This window comes from Humulus lupulus, chromosome 3 (assembly GCF_963169125.1).
Source record: "Humulus lupulus chromosome 3, drHumLupu1.1, whole genome shotgun sequence".
Taxonomy (NCBI): domain Eukaryota; kingdom Viridiplantae; phylum Streptophyta; class Magnoliopsida; order Rosales; family Cannabaceae; genus Humulus; species Humulus lupulus.
Genome location: NC_084795.1, coordinates 284,643,419 through 284,661,616, shown reverse-complemented (window position 1 = coordinate 284,661,616; position 18,198 = coordinate 284,643,419). Strand labels below are relative to the sequence as shown.

Here is an 18,198-nt window from a genome sequence, read left to right as displayed (position 1 = left end):
ATAAAACTTTGTCCAATTTAGCATAAACTCTTTCATCTCCATATTGTTTGTTATTCCAAGTGTAAAAATTACCTGAATATTTGACATTCCTAAGTTCACAAAAATCCAAGCATTCTTTAAAATCTTGACAGCCAGGTTTGTGACCCTTCACTGAGTATCTGTCCTCCCCCATTAAAGTTGCATTAAAATCTCCCAAGATAATCCAAGGACCAGATAAGTTCCTTTTAAAACTTCTCAAGGTATCCCATAAGTTCTTCCTCTCACTAGACTTATTAAGAGCATAGATAAAAGTAGCATGAAACCCACTCTCCCTCTTTGGTTGAATAAAACAGTGAATACACTGATCCGAACTCACTAACACATTAACATCAAAAACCTCCTGATTCCAAGCTAATATAATCCGGCCTTTAGGATGCCAAGCTAGATTACTTGTGAAACACCAACCCTGCTGAAACAGCTTCAAATAAATCTTCCCCCATTCTAGATTCTTTTATTTTAGTCTCAAGCAAACAAACCAAACCAATTCTTTTGTTATATATAAAATTTTGAACCTCTTGTTGCTTCTGCAACTTATTGATACCTCTCACATTCCAAGTTAGAATTCTATCCATTGATAGCTGGAGGTACTCCCCCTCCCATTATATTATTACTCATTTCACACAGAATCTGACCAAACCTTAACTCCTCTGTAGCATCCCCAAGAACTCCAAAAGCATTAACCATATTGACTATAGGCTCCTTCGTGTTTACAAATTTCCTAGCTGCAGGAACCACCTGAATCCTTTCTTATCATTGCTCTGTTCCTTTATGTTGGTAACATTAGAGCTCCCCAGTGCCGAGGTCTTTGAAATTTCCTGTCCAGATTTGTTCCCCTTATTCTGTTCTTCAACCACCTGAGAGGAAATCTTGGGTTTCCACACTGCTGTCACTTGAGTCATATTCTGTTGATTCTTGCGGCAATTGGTATCCTCATCCCCATGCCTTTGCAAACTGAACAACAAGTAGGCTTCCATTCATATATGACATCCAAACGAGTAACTTCAGATTTTTCATTTAGAAAACTAATGGTTGAGGGAAAATCCTGTGACACATTTACCTCCACCATCACTCTAGCGAATTGCAAACGATCTCTATTCTTTGTAGCTGTATCTTCTTTGATAGGCTTTCCAATCTGCCCAACTATCTTGTAAAGAGATCTACCCCAGATGTATGACGTTTTTTGCTTGTACTGTTCATATGATTATATTTTAAATTTAATTAAGGGTATTCTCGGTTTTTGTAAAATTTTGTTTTTTATCCTGTATTTACAATAATGCTTATTTGGTATTTAAAAATCATGCATATTTGATATTTTATATTTTGAAATCATACATAATTAATATCTTAAATTCAAATTTAATTAATAAAATTTTATCAGTTTAATCAAACTGCACTAATTACATGAGTTTCATGTTCAAATTTAATTACTTAATAATAATTACATATATATAACTGATGTCAGTTTAGTTATATTGATAAAATTATATTTATCAAATTTGAGTATATGATACCAAATATGTTTAATTTTAAAATACAGAGTACCATATATATGAGCATTATTGAAAAGAAAAAAAAGTATCGAAATGATACTTTGCAAAAACACAAGATAGCAAATGAGTAAATTTTCTTTAATTAATGTATATTAATACTCATTGAGTTGCAAACGAACACTAATATCATGTTTACTAACTCGTGATCATAATCGGAATAAATGAATGAACAAATGAATGAGAATAAAAGAAAAAAGAATGAGAATCATTAATAAACTAAACTGTCCGGAAATGGAATCATAATTATTTTATCTTATTTATATAATCAATAAGGGTTTACACATTTTTGGACCCTGTGTATTTTATGATTACTTGTTTGGACTTTATATTTTGTAAAATAATTCAAATAGACTCATAAACTCAATTTTGATAAAGAAAAAATTGAATTTAACAACACAATTTTTAAGCATAATAATTTTATTTTTGTTCTTAATTATTAATTTGGTGAATTATTTGTGATTTTAGTTGAATTTTTTTTTTACCAAAATCAGGTTTAGGGTTCTATTTGAACAATTTTACAAAACATAGGGTCTAAAAAATAATTTATCATAATATAAGTCCAAACAGTAAATGAAACAAAACACAAGATAAAAAATAATATAAACCTAGGTTGAAAAAGTAACTAGAATGCTTTAGTTTGACTTTTTTGCCCATTATTGAAAACAATTTTTTAATAGTTTTTTCTATTTACTAGAACAATTAAATTATAAAAATAAATAAAATTTTCATAAATAATTATATATTTATGAATGATATATATTTGAAAATCAATCATACTTACAAAAATTGAATATAAATACGTGTAACACACGTTATGTTATTTTTTTCTTTGTTAAGAATAGTATATATATATATACGCGAGAATTCTCCTATAGAGATTTCACTTTAAGTTCTATCGGTAGGGCTTTTAGTATTCTCAACTCGTGAACAGTTTTCGGTGCGATTTTTTTATGACCGTATATATTGTAGTTATTTAGAGCATCCTGCAAATTTTCAAAAAATTCTGAATAGTTTACAGGACCGAAAACTAAGTTCAAACATATTATTGTATGCGTGACTAATTTTTTTTTTTTTATGCGCGTGGAAAACAACATGTTTGAACTTAGTTTTTGGTACTGTAAACTATTCGGAATTTTCTGAAAATTTGCAGAACGCTCTAAATATTTACAATATACACAGTCATAAAAAAAAATCGCTCCGAAAACTGTTCACGAGTTGAGAAATACTAAGAGCCTTACCGATAAGGCTTAAAGTGAAGTCCTTATAAAAGAATTGTCCTATATATATACATATGATTGACTAAAAGTTCAAATTTTGTAAAAATTCTATATGATGGAATAATGCAAAATAGACATGTTGAAATTATTATTTTTAACTAATAAAAATATTCAACTAATTCTATTTTGACTATATTGTTTTTCTATAAATACCTTAATGATTATCATCATTTACTAATTATAAAGAAACTTAAGGCACGTTATTACCTCTTTTTCTTTCACGTGTCTAAAATTCTAACCATAAAATTTATCTACCATTTGGATATATATATATATATATATATCCCTCTATAAATATAAGAACCATATCATTTTTGGACTAATTAATTAACAAGGAAAGCCTCTCTGAATTTTTTCATCATCATCATCATCACCAATATATAATCTTTAAATAATGAGGTCTCTAAAAATGTCTATAATAGTTTTGTTAGTGGGACAAATGTTCATGATGATCGCTGCTGCTGGGCCGGATCAGTACTATGTTTTTGTGGCATGAATGACTTCCTCAAGGTCCACAACGCTATTCGAGCAAAGGTGGGTGTTGGCCCAATGGACTGGAACAACACCCTAGGGACTTACGCAGAGAACTACGCGGACTCATTGATAAAAACAAATTGTGAGATGGTGCCCTCCAGAGGGCCTTACGGCGAGAACTTGGCCAAAGGTAAGAGCTCGCAGACTAGCGAGCAGGCCATGATGCATTGGGCCTCCGAGAAGGCCAATTATGACTACGCCTCCAACTCCTGCACGAGAAACGGCGGTTGCGACCATTACACTCAGATGGTGTGGCGCAACTCCATTCACCTCGGTTGTGCCATCGTCAAGTGCATCACTGATTCGGTCGATTTAAGCGTCGTCGTTTGTAGCTATGGTCCCCCAGGGAATAAAGTAGGGCAACGACCCTATTAATACATGGGTAGATAACCATTTGATATCATGTGTTTTTACAAAGTATCATTTTGAGACCTTCTGTTTTCAATAATGCTCATATGGTACCCTCTATTTTAAAATTGTACATATTTGGTACCCTAAACTCAAATTTAATTAATAAAATTTTACTAATTTAATCAAACTGTTGTCAATTATGTAAATTCCATATTTAAATTTAATTACTTAATTACATATAACTGATGACAATTTGATCATATTGACAAAATTTTATCTATCAAATTTGAGTCTAGGGTATCAAATATATATAATTTTAAAATACAAGGTACCATATGAGCATTATTGAAAACAGAAGGTACCAAAATGATACTTTGTAAAAACATAAGGTACCAAATGAATAAATTCCCTTAATATATTAGATACTTACATTTAAGTTACTATATATCTATAACAAATTTGAGCTCTTAATTTTCTGGCTATAAATATTATCATCAAGTTTTGTAACAATAAACTATCACTTCACCTTTAATAATATCAGCTTCACAGTTTTTCATTACCTATATGACTATATATATATATATTTATATATTTAATGGTTTTTTGTTTTAGTTTTTTAATTGTTATATATTTATATATATATATTCTGATATACTTCAATTATATATCCACATATTTGAGCTTTGGTGATGGTGGTGTTAGCACCATATTGCTCATTTCACTTAATTAGTATAATTACACATATTATAAATGTGGAATTCTTCCCTATAAATCCAAGATTTGGTCAAATAGCAAAATATTAATTATTTATTTAATTAATTATTATGTATTACAAAATAGGTTACTTTTCTTTTTATTTTTGGAAACAAATAACACCAAACACGCTATATTTGTCATTGTATTTTTGACGCACCACATAAAAATTGGAGGTTTTTTCATAAATAAGTTTTTTTTACATTTTTACAGGCCATAATTTTTCAAAATTACTTCCGATTTTCAAATCTTTTTTAATTACAAAAACATGTGGTGTCAAGAAATTAAGTAACAAAAAAGCAACTAGACATCAACACACCATTTACTAAAACGTATAAAAAATTAAACTCTAAATATACCTTAGGACAACTAACATATGCCCAAAATCAACTTGAAAAAAATTACCAAAAACACATTATTTTTTAATATATATATAAACTTAGGTTTACCCAAAATAAACTAAAATATACCTAATATATACCGAAATTAAACAAAAAAAATATAGTCAACTAGGTAACCCAAAATATACAACCGCACAAAATATACATATAGTTTAATTAAACTTAAATTGAAAAATAACCCAACATATACTTAATATAAACTAAAACTATACCAAAAGTTGAAAGAAACTTAAATTAAATTAACAAAAGATATATATACCCAATTAGAAATCAACTAAGCACATCAACTCAAATACCTAAGAAAAATTAGACATCAACCCAAAATAAATAAATAAAAAATATATCCAATATATACTTAAAATAAACAAAATATATATATACTCAATTAGAATTCGACAAAACATCAACCAAAAATAAACAAAAATATATCCATAAGAAAAATTAAACATATATCCAAAATACACTAATAAATTACTAAAATCAATTAGAAAAAATATTACCAAAGCAATGCAAAACAAAAAATAAAATATTTACTATATATACACCCTAAATATACTAAATAGATATTTAAAATATAATACTTTTATATAGGTGGGACTTAATGGTCAATGTTAAGTCGACAAAAAATATTAATTATTAATATCTTTATTATATATATTTGTTGTGAAAATATTTTTAAAATAGAGATATATTATATAATCTATATTTTAAAAGAATATATTTTTATTCCTTTCTAATTATGTTATTTTTTTTATTAAAAAAAACACAAAATTGAAACATGCTAAACTAAACTTTTAAGTGAGAGATCATTAATTGGTATCATAGCTAGCAAAGAAATCTTCCTTAGCCACCAACTTAAAATAAAAGTAGACAAATTAATAAACAAAGAAATCCAGCTCATCTTCAAGGCTTTGCTAGCTGTCACTTGGTGAGAGACTCTGAATAGCTTTCAGTGATTAATCCAAATTTATGAGTTTGTAACTATTTTTTCTATTTTTTTTCCTTTTAAAATAGATGAATATGAGTTTTGCAAAATCTGAATTATTTTTATTTTATTTTTAAATATTCTAACTCACGTCAATTTATTCCCATCAATGTTATTACTCAATCATAGGGATGATTTATATTTATTGGAGCGACTACAACACATTTTTTTTTTACAACATCGGTGCATTATTATTCTATTTTGGCACCTGAATGATTATAATCATAAATTTTTTTATATGATGGTGTACATTATAGCTATCTAGAACATCCTACAAATTTTCAAGAAATTCTGAATAAATTATGATACCGAAACAGGGTCTAAACTATATGCTGTACGCGTGTCTGTTTTTTTGTGTACCCGTGTAAAATTTAACAATTTGAACTTTGTTTTCGACTTCGTAAACTATTCAGAATTTCTTGAAAATTTGCAGACTATTCTAAATACCTACAATGTACATCGTCATATAAAAAAAATTGGGATTATATCTATCCAGGTGTCGAAATAGAAAAAGAATGCACCGGTGTTGCAAAAAAAAAATGCGTTGTAGTCGTTCCCTATATTTATATATTATAAATATAAATTCAACATAAAGTATTATTTTTTTTGTTAGATTTAATACTTTTTTTTTATTATTTATAACAACCTTGGTTTAAAGTTTCCTAAATAAAGTAAATATATTAAAAATAAAAGGTAATAAATAAGATATTTTACTTATTTGGTACCCTATGTTGAGGGGACTCACACAAGATTTCAAGAAGATCAGTGCAGGAATTTGGGTCAGATCCGAACCTATTTCCTATGAGAAGCTTTATGAAAAACTGGCAAATCATGAAATAATGTTCCTTTAACATGAAGACGCCAAAAAGAATCCAAACTTCTTCACCACTCAATATGCATAGAGAAACAACACCAATAATCAAAACAATGGTGGCATAAGTTCAACAATTCACACAAAAAATTATCAACCTAATCAATTCAACAAACAATTTCATCAAGGAGTCAAATACATGATGCATAGCCATAACAACTCATACCAAAGGCAACCAAAACAAAGAACAATGGCCATTACCAGTATCATTATTGGTAATGGCTCGACTTCTCTATCATCTTGTAAATACAACATTCAACTAAATAATGTTTTGTGTGCTCCGAGCAACTCTTCTTAGTCTCTCAATTATGCAAACATAATAATACCTCTATCGAATTTCTTATACTTATTTTTTGGCATGATGATGTGTCAAAGAATAACAATTATTGGGATCTCATACCTAGTCTCTCTATTCACTTCAAAAAAAAGATGATCAGAACTTAATTATAGCAATCCTGTTCTCACAAAGTAAGCTACCAAACACTAACAATAAGAGTCTGGTCTCCTAATGACACTCTTTTATTCTTGGTAACTCATAGAAGGTTGTAATGTGTTATAACAGGCAAGTCTAATGTACGTGTTCGCTTATATCAAGTCATCATGCGATAACAGAGAAGTCTGGACATCCACTCATGTTCTTTTATCACTTCATCTCTAATAATATCAGTTTCACTGTCTTTTATTACTTATATGACCATGTAGATACCTATATGTTTAATTTTTTTTTGTTTTATTTATTTATTTTTGTATATTTCTTCTTTTATACATAAATATTTCATTTACTTTAATTATTCACATTTGAGTTAGTGAGAGCATTGATGATGGTGAATTATTAGGAGGATTAGGTGTGGACGAGTTCCACAATGTAAGCCACCATCAATTGACTAGTAAGTACAACCATTACTAGTTGCCAATTTTAATCCAAGATTATTTGGTCAAATCCTTAAAGATTAGCAAAATATTTTACATTTAATCAATTATTATATTTCAAAATGGGTCATTTTCCTTTCTATTTCCGGGAAAAAAATAACACCAAAGCACACTTTATATTCTTGGTATTTTGGACTAATCTGTTCTTTGTTTTCTATTTTTTCGGGGAACTTTGAATGCCATTGATGAATCAAATTTATGAGTTTGTGAATTTTTTCACCATAATTTTTTTTTGCTTTTGATGAATCTATATCTAGCTTCTAAAAATGGTTAAATATGGGTTTTGCAAATCTTAATTATTTTTTATTTTGTTTTTAGATGAAAATGAGTCTATTGGCACTGACGCATGATCTATATTATTGGATTCAAGTCAACAAAATATAAACCCTTTAGAATTTTTTTAATAATGAATTAAATAAAGGAACAATTATATATAATATTATATACAAATTAAGGTGAATCCAAAGGAATTCAAATCTGGTCCCCACCTATAAATACACAACATATATTTTGTATGACTAAATGTCATTTTTAGTAATAACAAAAAATTCTTTGTGACTAAAAAGTATATTTATTTACAAGTTGTCATTAATATAGTTTTATTCACTAATATATTTTGTATAACTAAATACTACTAAAAATAATAAATTGTAACTATTTTTAAAAATACATTTAGCGACAACAAATTGTGATTTTTTTTAATAATATTTTTAGCCACAGATTTTTTAATGATGATATAGATAAGATAATTTTTCTTTTAGTTCTAAATTTGATTGTGATTAAAACTAAGATTTTTTTGTAGTGCCAACTTGTGCTAACAAATAGTGATTTACAACCGTATACATAATTGTATAATAGCTCACTAATTACTCTAAATAATGAAATCTATAGAATCTTCTTATGGTTTCTTAGAATGGTCTTTTTCTTTTCTGGTCTTTCTATGTATATATCTGATGATCTTGGACATGACTATAGAACAAATTAACAAACCGCAAAGAAAAGTATACTCTATATAACATCAAAATCATGAAGACGAGTAGGACATTCAACTCCTACTAAACTCCATAAATGTACATTATTATACCTTGGTATGACGTCTATCCACCAGCCTCAATATTAATTAATATTAGTGAGGCAGGGACAGTTGGAAGTAATTATTCGGTGAGAACTTAATATTGTACATGTACCGACCTTAATTCCCGAGAAGGAGAGTCACTGGTGCCCAACACTACAAGGAGGTGGCGTATATTTATTGGTGCAATCTAATATTGGGTTCTACACATTTGAATTTAATAAATATTATGAGATATTGCTAATCAACCATAGAGTATCACCTCATGTGGTGTGACACAAGATCACATGTCAAATTACCGTGTCTCATAATGTGTCTAACTACTATAATACTTGACACATTTACTTAATTTTCCTTTCATTGAAAAACTGTTAACTACTTTAGTCAAAATTAAATAATGTGTCAATTAAATAATGTGTCAGTAATGCTTTAGTATTCTTAATTCCTTGTCTACCCCCAACGACACTACTATAAATAACTATGAACTCACATACAATTTTATTACAATATCACAACATACACAGAAGAAAGCAGTGCGTACCTAACCAAAACTTTCTGCTGCCTTAGAATAATAATGGGGTTCCATTATTTCACATACATCCTAGCTTTTCTCACTGTAAGTTGTTATTTTCGAAACCAATATATATATATATATATAACCAAAACTTATATTTGTTATGTTCTTCTCTCTATTTTTACGAACTGATCATATATATATATATATGTATATATACACAGTTGGTGTTTGCAGCAAGCCATGCTTTGCAGTCTCCCGAGCTATATTGGAAGTCTGTCTTGCCAAACACGGCAATGCCAAAAGCTGTCACTGATCTTCTACAATCAGGTTGGTCCTTTAGAATTTTACTCAAAATATTTCTCATATATATATTCATAAGATTTGTTCATCAAAATTAACTTAACATCATTATGATCAAGTAACAGATAGGGTCCTAAGTGTTAGAATTTACAATAAAATGAAAGGTTTAGACAAGGGTCAGTAGTGGCTATTTTTGCTCACCAAAATATTTGAACAGATCTGATCTTGACAATAGAAGGGAAGTTTAAGCCCTTACTTACCATGTATAGAGTATTCTGACAAGAATTACGAGACTCCATCTAAAAACCAATCACGTGTTCTTATTAATAGTTCAACGTTCTTACACTTATTTAATGTGAAAGTGATGATATCATGAATTGAAACTTTGTTGATGTGTGATATGATTTTGCAGACATAATGGAAGAGAAGAGTACCTCTGTGAATGTTGGAAAGGGAGGAGTTAATGTCAACACCGGGAAAGGGACGAAGCCAGGGAGCAGTGGTACTCACGTGAGTGTTGGAAAAGGCACAGGTGTTGGGGTCAGCACAGGCAAGGGAACCAACGTCGGTGTTGGCAAAGGAGGAGTTTCCGTAAGCACAGGAAAAAAGGGCAAGCCACCTGTTTATGTTTCCGTAGGCAAAGGAAAATCTCCATTTGTCTATAATTATGCAGCCACTGAGACTCAACTTCATGACAATCCCAACGTTGCTCTCTTCTTCTTGGAGAAGGACATTCAGCCCGGCACTGAAATGAACTTGAACTTCATCAAGAGCTCCAACCAAGCAACTTTCTTGCCCCGCAAAGTAGCTCAATCAATCCCCTTCTCATCTAAACAAGTGCCTGAGATTTTGACCAAACTCTCAGTGAAACCGCAGTCGGTGGAGGCTGAGATGGTGAAGGAGACAATCAAAGAGTGCGAAGAGCCCAGCACTAAAGGTGAAGACAAGTACTGCGCCACTTCGCTAGAGTCAATGATCGACTTCACCACTTCGAAGCTTGGGAAAAATGTACAAGCAGTTTCTACAGAAGTGGAAAAAGAAAGTGGGAAAATGGAGAAGTACACGATAACACAAGTAGAAAAGAAGAAGAGAAACTCAGCAGGAGGAAGTGGTGGCAAAACCGTTGTGTGCCACAAGCAAAACTATCCATTTGCAGTGTTCTATTGCCACGCTTCGCAAGCCACCGAGGCTTATATGGTGAGCTTAGAAGGTTCTGATGGGACCAAAGCTAAGGCAGTAGCTGCCTGCCATAAAGACACCTCGGAATGGAACCCAAAGCACTTGGCCTTTCAAGTCCTTAAGGTTAAACCAGGAACTGTTCCAGTCTGCCATTTCCTTCCTGAGGATCATATAGTCTGGATTCAAAACTAGAAATCTTTTATATAAACGAATATATATACATATATATATATAAATATATGTGTGTGTAGTTTTAGCTACCCTTTTAATCTTGACTTTCAGAGATAATAAGTATACATGCATGTGAATCATGTATTAGTGCGTATGAAGTCTTTTATGTTTTCAGTTATATGTACTATACATGTTATTTTCTGTGTATATTCAGTGAAAGATCATCATGTGTGTGGTTCCATTGAGATACTTCTCTTTTATTCAGTGGTCTAGATTTTTACGGTGCTCTTCTCCACTTAGAGCATATCCTACTACGGATTATATATTAATTTTTTATTAAAAATAGATAATCACAATATTTTTCCTATTTTTTTTAAACAATGAGCAACTTTACCGAACCAACTTTGTTTGGCAATCTTTGTTAAAAAGCCACCAAAAATTCAAATAGGAATCCACTTGTCAGTCAACTCCCACGGGAGATGCTCTTATAAATTATAGAAGAATTAATTTGATGTTAACATTGCAGCCACGTTCTAAAATTGGTTACCCATATCTGATGATGTCTTATTAAGAATGTTATTGTGCACGTAACTTAAAGTGTTCAACACCATATAAAATACGGCGAATAATAATGAGTGTAATTTATAGTTATGATATATTATATATGGTGCGGTCCCTAGCAACATTCATACTAATAAGTTGGAGATTAATGTCATGACACGTGCTAGCACTACAAAAAATATAAAAATTTTAGCACTGACAAAATTTATGGCTAGATCCCAAATTTTTGTCGCTAAAGGATTTAGCAACGATAATATTGTCTCTAAAAGTTACTTTCTAACAACAAAGCCAAATTTGTCGTCACTAGTTCTTCTACGGTGAATCATTAATGCTGCTAGGCAATTTAATAAGTTGTTGGATGTTGTTCGACATCTAAAAATTTAAAACAACCTCAAGCATGGGCCAATGTTATAATATCCCATTTACAAAAATAAATGATTGCATAGGCTAGACCACCAAATTGTTACAAAAAATAAAAGGGTTTATATCTTTTTAGTCCTTGAAATCTTTCCTCATTACCTGTTTAAACCCTGTGTTTTGACAAATTATTTTTTGGACTTTGTATTTTGTAAAATGGTTCAAATAGGCCATTAAACCTGATTTTGATGAATAAAAAATTGAATATAACAACACAGTTCTTAGGCAGAATAACTGTATTTTTGTTCTGAGTTGTCAGTTTGATGAATTATTTGTGATTTTAGTTCAAAAAACTTTGATCAAAATCGGGTTTAAGGGTCTTTTTGAACTATTTTAGAAAACATAGGGTCCAAAAAGTAATTTGTGAAAATACAGGGTCCAAACAGGTAATGAGACAAAACACAGGGTCTAAAAATATATAAACCCAAAATAAAAATAAAAATCGTAAGGTGTTAACTAATTGAATAAATAGTATTTTTGTCCTCTTAATTTTTGACACTATCAGATTGTACTCCTAAAATATACCGTCTATTATAATTTTCTCCTTAACTATTGACATTATTAGATCATGTCCCCTCTTACGATTTACATAAAATAATTAGCATTTTTGTTTCAAAACTTTCACAACTACCAAATTATGCTTCATTTATTTATAAAGTTGGTGGATACGAGGATAAGATGAATAATAACAAATGATACTACAAGTTTGTTTCTGAACTTTGATTTTTTTGTGGTATTTTGTAATAGCTTGATTTGTTCATGATTTTTTTTTTGGTTAAAAACTTCCTTACATATGTTGAATTAATCAAAGTTGACGAGTCCATTGGTTTTACTCACTAATGATCAAGTGTTCTCTAACTCAGGCATCATCATCATCAACTCCATCACTGATAGCAAATCTTATCACTTCATATTTAATGTGCATATAAAAACAATATTACTCTACATATATAGAATAATATAATAATAACAACAATAATAATATATGTATACTGTTTTATAGTCGAATATATTTGTATGTATACATAACAATGATAATGACAATAATATATGTACGTATATATGATGGAGGAAAGTGTTTTGTTTTATATGTATACGATTAATTATATATATGTATATATATTATTAATCTAAATATATCCCTAAAAGTAATTAAAAAAATTAATACTAAAGTTTTTTTATTAAGTATATGACATATTTAATTTAATAAAATTACAAAAATATGAGAAAAAAACCTATATAAATATTAACAAATAAAATATACCATATAAAACTTAAGAAAAAAATTACCAAATTTATCGAAGTTTAAAAAAAAAAATCTCATATTTCATGTAATTTCTACTTCTTTTTATGAAAATATTAGTTAAAATAATTTTATTTTGAATTCTTAAAATAATAAATATATATTTATAAACATTCGTAAGTGTCATTTAAGATTTTTCAAACTTTTTTATTTATTTTATTTGGAATCTTATGCTTTTTTGGTTGTGACATCTAATAGCAAAAATCACTTTTAATCGATTCAAAGTTGGAATATTATTATTATTTTGTTTCCCAGCTACTCCACAACTTGAGACATATTTATTGCAAGTTGTACGGATGCAAAGATTAAAATACAACTCATGTGATGATATTAAATTATCTTTAATTAACATATTTATAGAGTAATTATTATGTACCAACCTATAAGGTTGTCATATTGACTTAAAAAAGTTATTACTTTAATTAAAAAAATAAAAACCAATGCAAAATTTTAGGATATAAAAATGACAGAAAAATATCTTCATAAATGAATGACAATTGCACCTTTTTCTTAATAGAAAGTGAATTCCTTTACTTTAGTGAAATTGAATTACATATGAAAAATTATTGGTACAGAATAAAATCAAACATAGAAATGACATTTCATGATTGGTTAGCGATACTTTATAATATTTATTAAATTCAAATAAATGAGATTCGATATTTGATTGTACTAATAGCGGTATGTCAGATTTTTACGGTGTTAGGCACCAATAATGCAAAATTTTCTATAGTTTATTATATGACAATGTTTGTTATGATGGCCAAACTTAATGGATAGAATAATTTTAAATAGTACAATATTTGGTACACTTTAGGATTTAGAACAATTTTATAGGCGCACACAATTTTTGTCCCAATCTCTAGGGACTATTGGTTATATTTAATCCCACGCCACTTCTGGTTTAATGTATTATATATTTTTAATGTTATATATATATATATATTGGTGAAAAGTTAAATAATATTTTTTTAGTATTAAAACATGAATATGAGTTATTTTAAAATATTTATTCCTTTTAATATAATTTATTTTTATTTGAACAACTTTTAAAAGCCAACTATATAATAAAACCAGTTGTATCTTGACAAATTCAAGAGGCTTTAATTGCAGTTTCATTTTCTCTCCTCATAACTATCATTATTAATTTATTTATAATATCATGGAGTCGTGCACAACTTGAAAACAAGAGAGAAAGAAAAAACATTAACTCTTCTTTATCTTCGAAAGAGAAAAAATGAATGAATTAAATCACTAGGAAATATTGTATCTAGGATTTTGCTTTTTGCTCTTTCCTTTTTAACAAAACTCCGATATGAAAAAATAATGGAATGAAGGAAGTAGAGGTATACCCTAAAGGAAATTTGATGCTTTATCAATCATAGTATACCCTAATTAAAAAATATGCCAAGATCATTAAACATCACAAAAAATATGTCATTTTATAAAAATATGCCAAGATCATTAAACATCACAAAAATATGTCATTTTATAAAAATATGCCAAGATCATTAAACATCACCCTTTCTCTCTTAATCTCTGAAGCTCTCTACCACGATGGCAACATTACATTCCCACGACGATAGAGCACCGCCACCATTAACACCGTCCTCGCCATTGATGCCGCCATCTCCCATCACTATTGAAGCATCCTATCAAAGCACCAATCAATATATATATATATATATTAATGATTCAAAATTAAATAAAAAACTTAAACCCCAAAGAATATGCACTTTTTTTTTGCAGCACTAAGGGTCAGTTTTGGTACGATTGTGCTGTGGGGAAAATCAGTTGTAGCTGTGCTGTAGAGAAAAGCAATTGTAGCTGTGCTGTAGGAAAAAGTTGCTTAGTGTTTGATAAATTATAAATTTTAAAGTGCTGTGAGTTTGAAAAGTTGTATCAAGATGTCATATTTATTTTATTTTATTTAAACAAATTTACATGTTTAAATGAAACATGTTTTTGATAAGAGACTAATAAAGTGATCATAAACAAAAATATTATATTATATAATTGTTTACCGAGTTTTTCGGAAACCTTAATAATAGAATATTAGAGAGCTTAGAAGAAAGGATTTATGGACTTGCAAGCAAGATTTTTACGTGGTTGGGGCGTTAATGAGCCTTAGTCCACGAGACAGTTGTATTAGAGCTTAGAAAATCTATAACAATTGAGTTTTCTACAAATTTCAGCAGAATAACTGTTTACCAGCCAGGGATCCCCCCTCCTCAATGCCTTTCTACCTGTATTTATAGGTTTACGGGTGCACTGGATTTGGGTTGGGCTGACCCGGGCCCAATAAGGGTCTAATACCATTTACTTCTCTAATGGAAGCCCAATACAAAAGATGAATACATAGAAAATACACTAATTTGAGCCCACTGGGCCAGCCCAAACCACATCTGTCATCCGACAAATTGGAGCTTTGGTTTGGGCATCTCGGATTACAAGGCAGATTCAGGAGATAAGATCGGTCAGAGTAGTGGTGGCGTAGGTCTGAACCAACGGCGTACAATCCTGAGGTAGCCTTTTCTGCAGGTGAAGCGTGGGGACCCACGCTACGCTTCATGGGACGAAGTGAGGGTCACGGACGCTTTACCTTGCCAACCTCGGACAACCGACCCAGGTTCGTTTACCCACGTCTCCCTCCGTTCGTCAAGGTCCCGTACCGTTTACCAGGGGCCCTGATCATTTACCAGGAGCCCGGACCCTTTACCAGGAGCACGAAACGTTTACTAGGTGCTCGGATTATTCCACAAGGATCCCGAACCGTTTACCAAGCTCCGGGATCATCCACTGCGATCCCGACTGTCATCCGGAAGCCACGCTCATACCATCTCCTGTATGACATTCCCGGACGACACTCCTCAGATGCCCTTTGGGCCTCATCTAAACTTGGGCTGCCAACGTCTATTTTACTTTTTGCCAAACGGGCTCGGTTTGGGCCCAAAATCATTCGGGCAGCCTGCGGCCTTGAAGCATGGACCCGGGCGCTCGGAAGGAAACGGGGATAACAATAATATAATATAATATAATGTAGCTAAGATTCGAATTATAATGATGATAGTATTATAATCTTGTTCATAATATAATAATATAATAAATGTGTAAAACTTAAATTATCTCAAAACTCTCATTTTTATGTCTTTAATTTTTTTTTTCTTAAAGCATAAAATTGATATGTTTTTGATAAATTATAATTTAAAAATACTATGAGATACAAAAATAATGTTATAGTGTATAATAAACTCTATATTAAATTGGTTTGTTGGTTTAAACTTACTAAAATAAAATAATATTCAATAAATATAAATTATAAAAATATTTTTATTTTGAGTAATATATAATAAATAAGTTTATTGCAAAGTTTTTTCAGAAAGCTATTTTTTTTTTAAAAGCTAAAAGTTGAGTTTTGTCAGCTTTAACTACTAGATGTAGCTTTTGCATAAATTATCCAATAAGTTGTTTTCTGACTATTTACCAAATACTATTATTGCACAACTTTTTCAGAAAGCATCTTTTAGTTTTTTTGAAAGCTGTCACAAACGAGGCCTAAAAATATTTACTTAAAACACTAATTTACAAGTTTCGAACATATATTTAATGATTTATTAGTTTTGCTTGTATTTTTTTTTAAGATCTAAAACTTTGAAAATATGTTGAATTTTGAACAAGATTATGCTGTTGCAACGCTGTTTGCGATGCATTTGTTATGCTTTAGCGATGGTATCATGAAAATTTGTTTTTAGGAAAAAAAAATGCTTAAGCTAGTTTTGCGATAGTGCCATGAAAACTTGATTTTTTTTTTTTGCCAAAAATGTTGGTAAATCGATACTTAATGATGGTTTTGTGATGGTTTGCGATGAAATTTGATAAAATTTCAGTTATTTAAGTCTCAAACTTTATTATTTCCCAAAAAACAAAGATTTTCAAAATTTGTGACTCTACACACTTTAAATTTAAGGTTCTATACATTCTAATTGTGTAAATCTCAAAAAATAAATACCAAAATTAAAAAAAAAATCAAATCGACATTCTAGTGAAAAGTTATGCCCCATCAATTTATTATTATTTTTTTAAATCAAATTTCCTTGTATACCATTGCAAATCATCACAAAACCATCGTTAAATATCAATTTACCATTGTTTATGCCAAAAACAATTATCAAGTTTTCAAGGCACCATCATAAAACCATTGCAAACTCATCGTTTTTTTTTTTGTCTGAAGATAAGTTTTCATGATACCATCACAAAAGCATTGCAAGAACATCATTTTGTTCAAAATTATGCATATTATCAAAGTTTCACATTTAGAAAAAAAAATGGGATCAAAACCAATAAATCATTCATAGATGTGTTCGAAACATTTAAATAAGTATTTTTCAATGAAAATTCTTGGGAGTTTAAATTCTCAATTAGATTTTGAATCATTAAAACATAAAAAAAAATATATAGATTGGTGCTTTGATGGGAGGCAGTGCCGTCAATAGCAAGGACAATGTTAATGGATGTGGCAGCGTGAAGGTAGTGCTTTGCTATTGTGGGGAGCAGCTAGTGGTGGTGTTACCGTGGGAGAGAGAGAGAGAGAGACACAGAGCTGTGTGGGGTTTAATGATTGAGTAATGATACTGCTTTTTTAAAACAGTGGGTCCAGGTTAGATAATTGTGATTGGTTGAAACCGTGACCAACTATCTAAAAAACAGTGCTACATCACTATATGTAATATTTGTGTGCATATTTTAAGTGCACGTATAATTACCCTTTGTAATTAGGTATACCAAGATGCATAAATCATCAAATTTCCATTACTAAATTGATAGAGAAATGAGGAACTATATGTTCACTCCATATTTCTTATCAATTGAAATAGGTATATATTTATTATTGCACCCCATATTTTCTATATTAGGAATTATTTGTAGACAATCTTACAAAAAACAAATATAAAATAAAATTATGTATCTTATTTATATTTTAAAATTA

General features: G+C 29.9%; 2 protein-coding genes across 2 annotated transcripts; both read left to right on the top strand.

Moving 5' to 3' along the window:
* The first annotated feature begins 3,358 nt into the window (after positions 1 to 3,358).
* LOC133825880 (pathogenesis-related protein 1-like) lies at positions 3,359 to 3,775 on the top strand. The gene has a single exon (XM_062258773.1). It carries the CDS (start codon positions 3,359 to 3,361, stop codon positions 3,773 to 3,775), a length of 417 nt encoding a protein of 138 aa, XP_062114757.1.
* Positions 3,776 to 9,223: 5,448 nt separating this feature from the next.
* LOC133824883 (BURP domain protein RD22) lies at positions 9,224 to 11,175 on the top strand. Its single transcript, XM_062257898.1, has 3 exons — positions 9,224 to 9,379; positions 9,502 to 9,607; positions 9,993 to 11,175. Exons 1-3 carry the CDS (start codon positions 9,338 to 9,340, stop codon positions 10,949 to 10,951), a joined length of 1,107 nt encoding a protein of 368 aa, XP_062113882.1. The 5' UTR covers positions 9,224 to 9,337; the 3' UTR covers positions 10,952 to 11,175.
* The last annotated feature ends 7,023 nt before the right edge of the window (positions 11,176 to 18,198 follow it).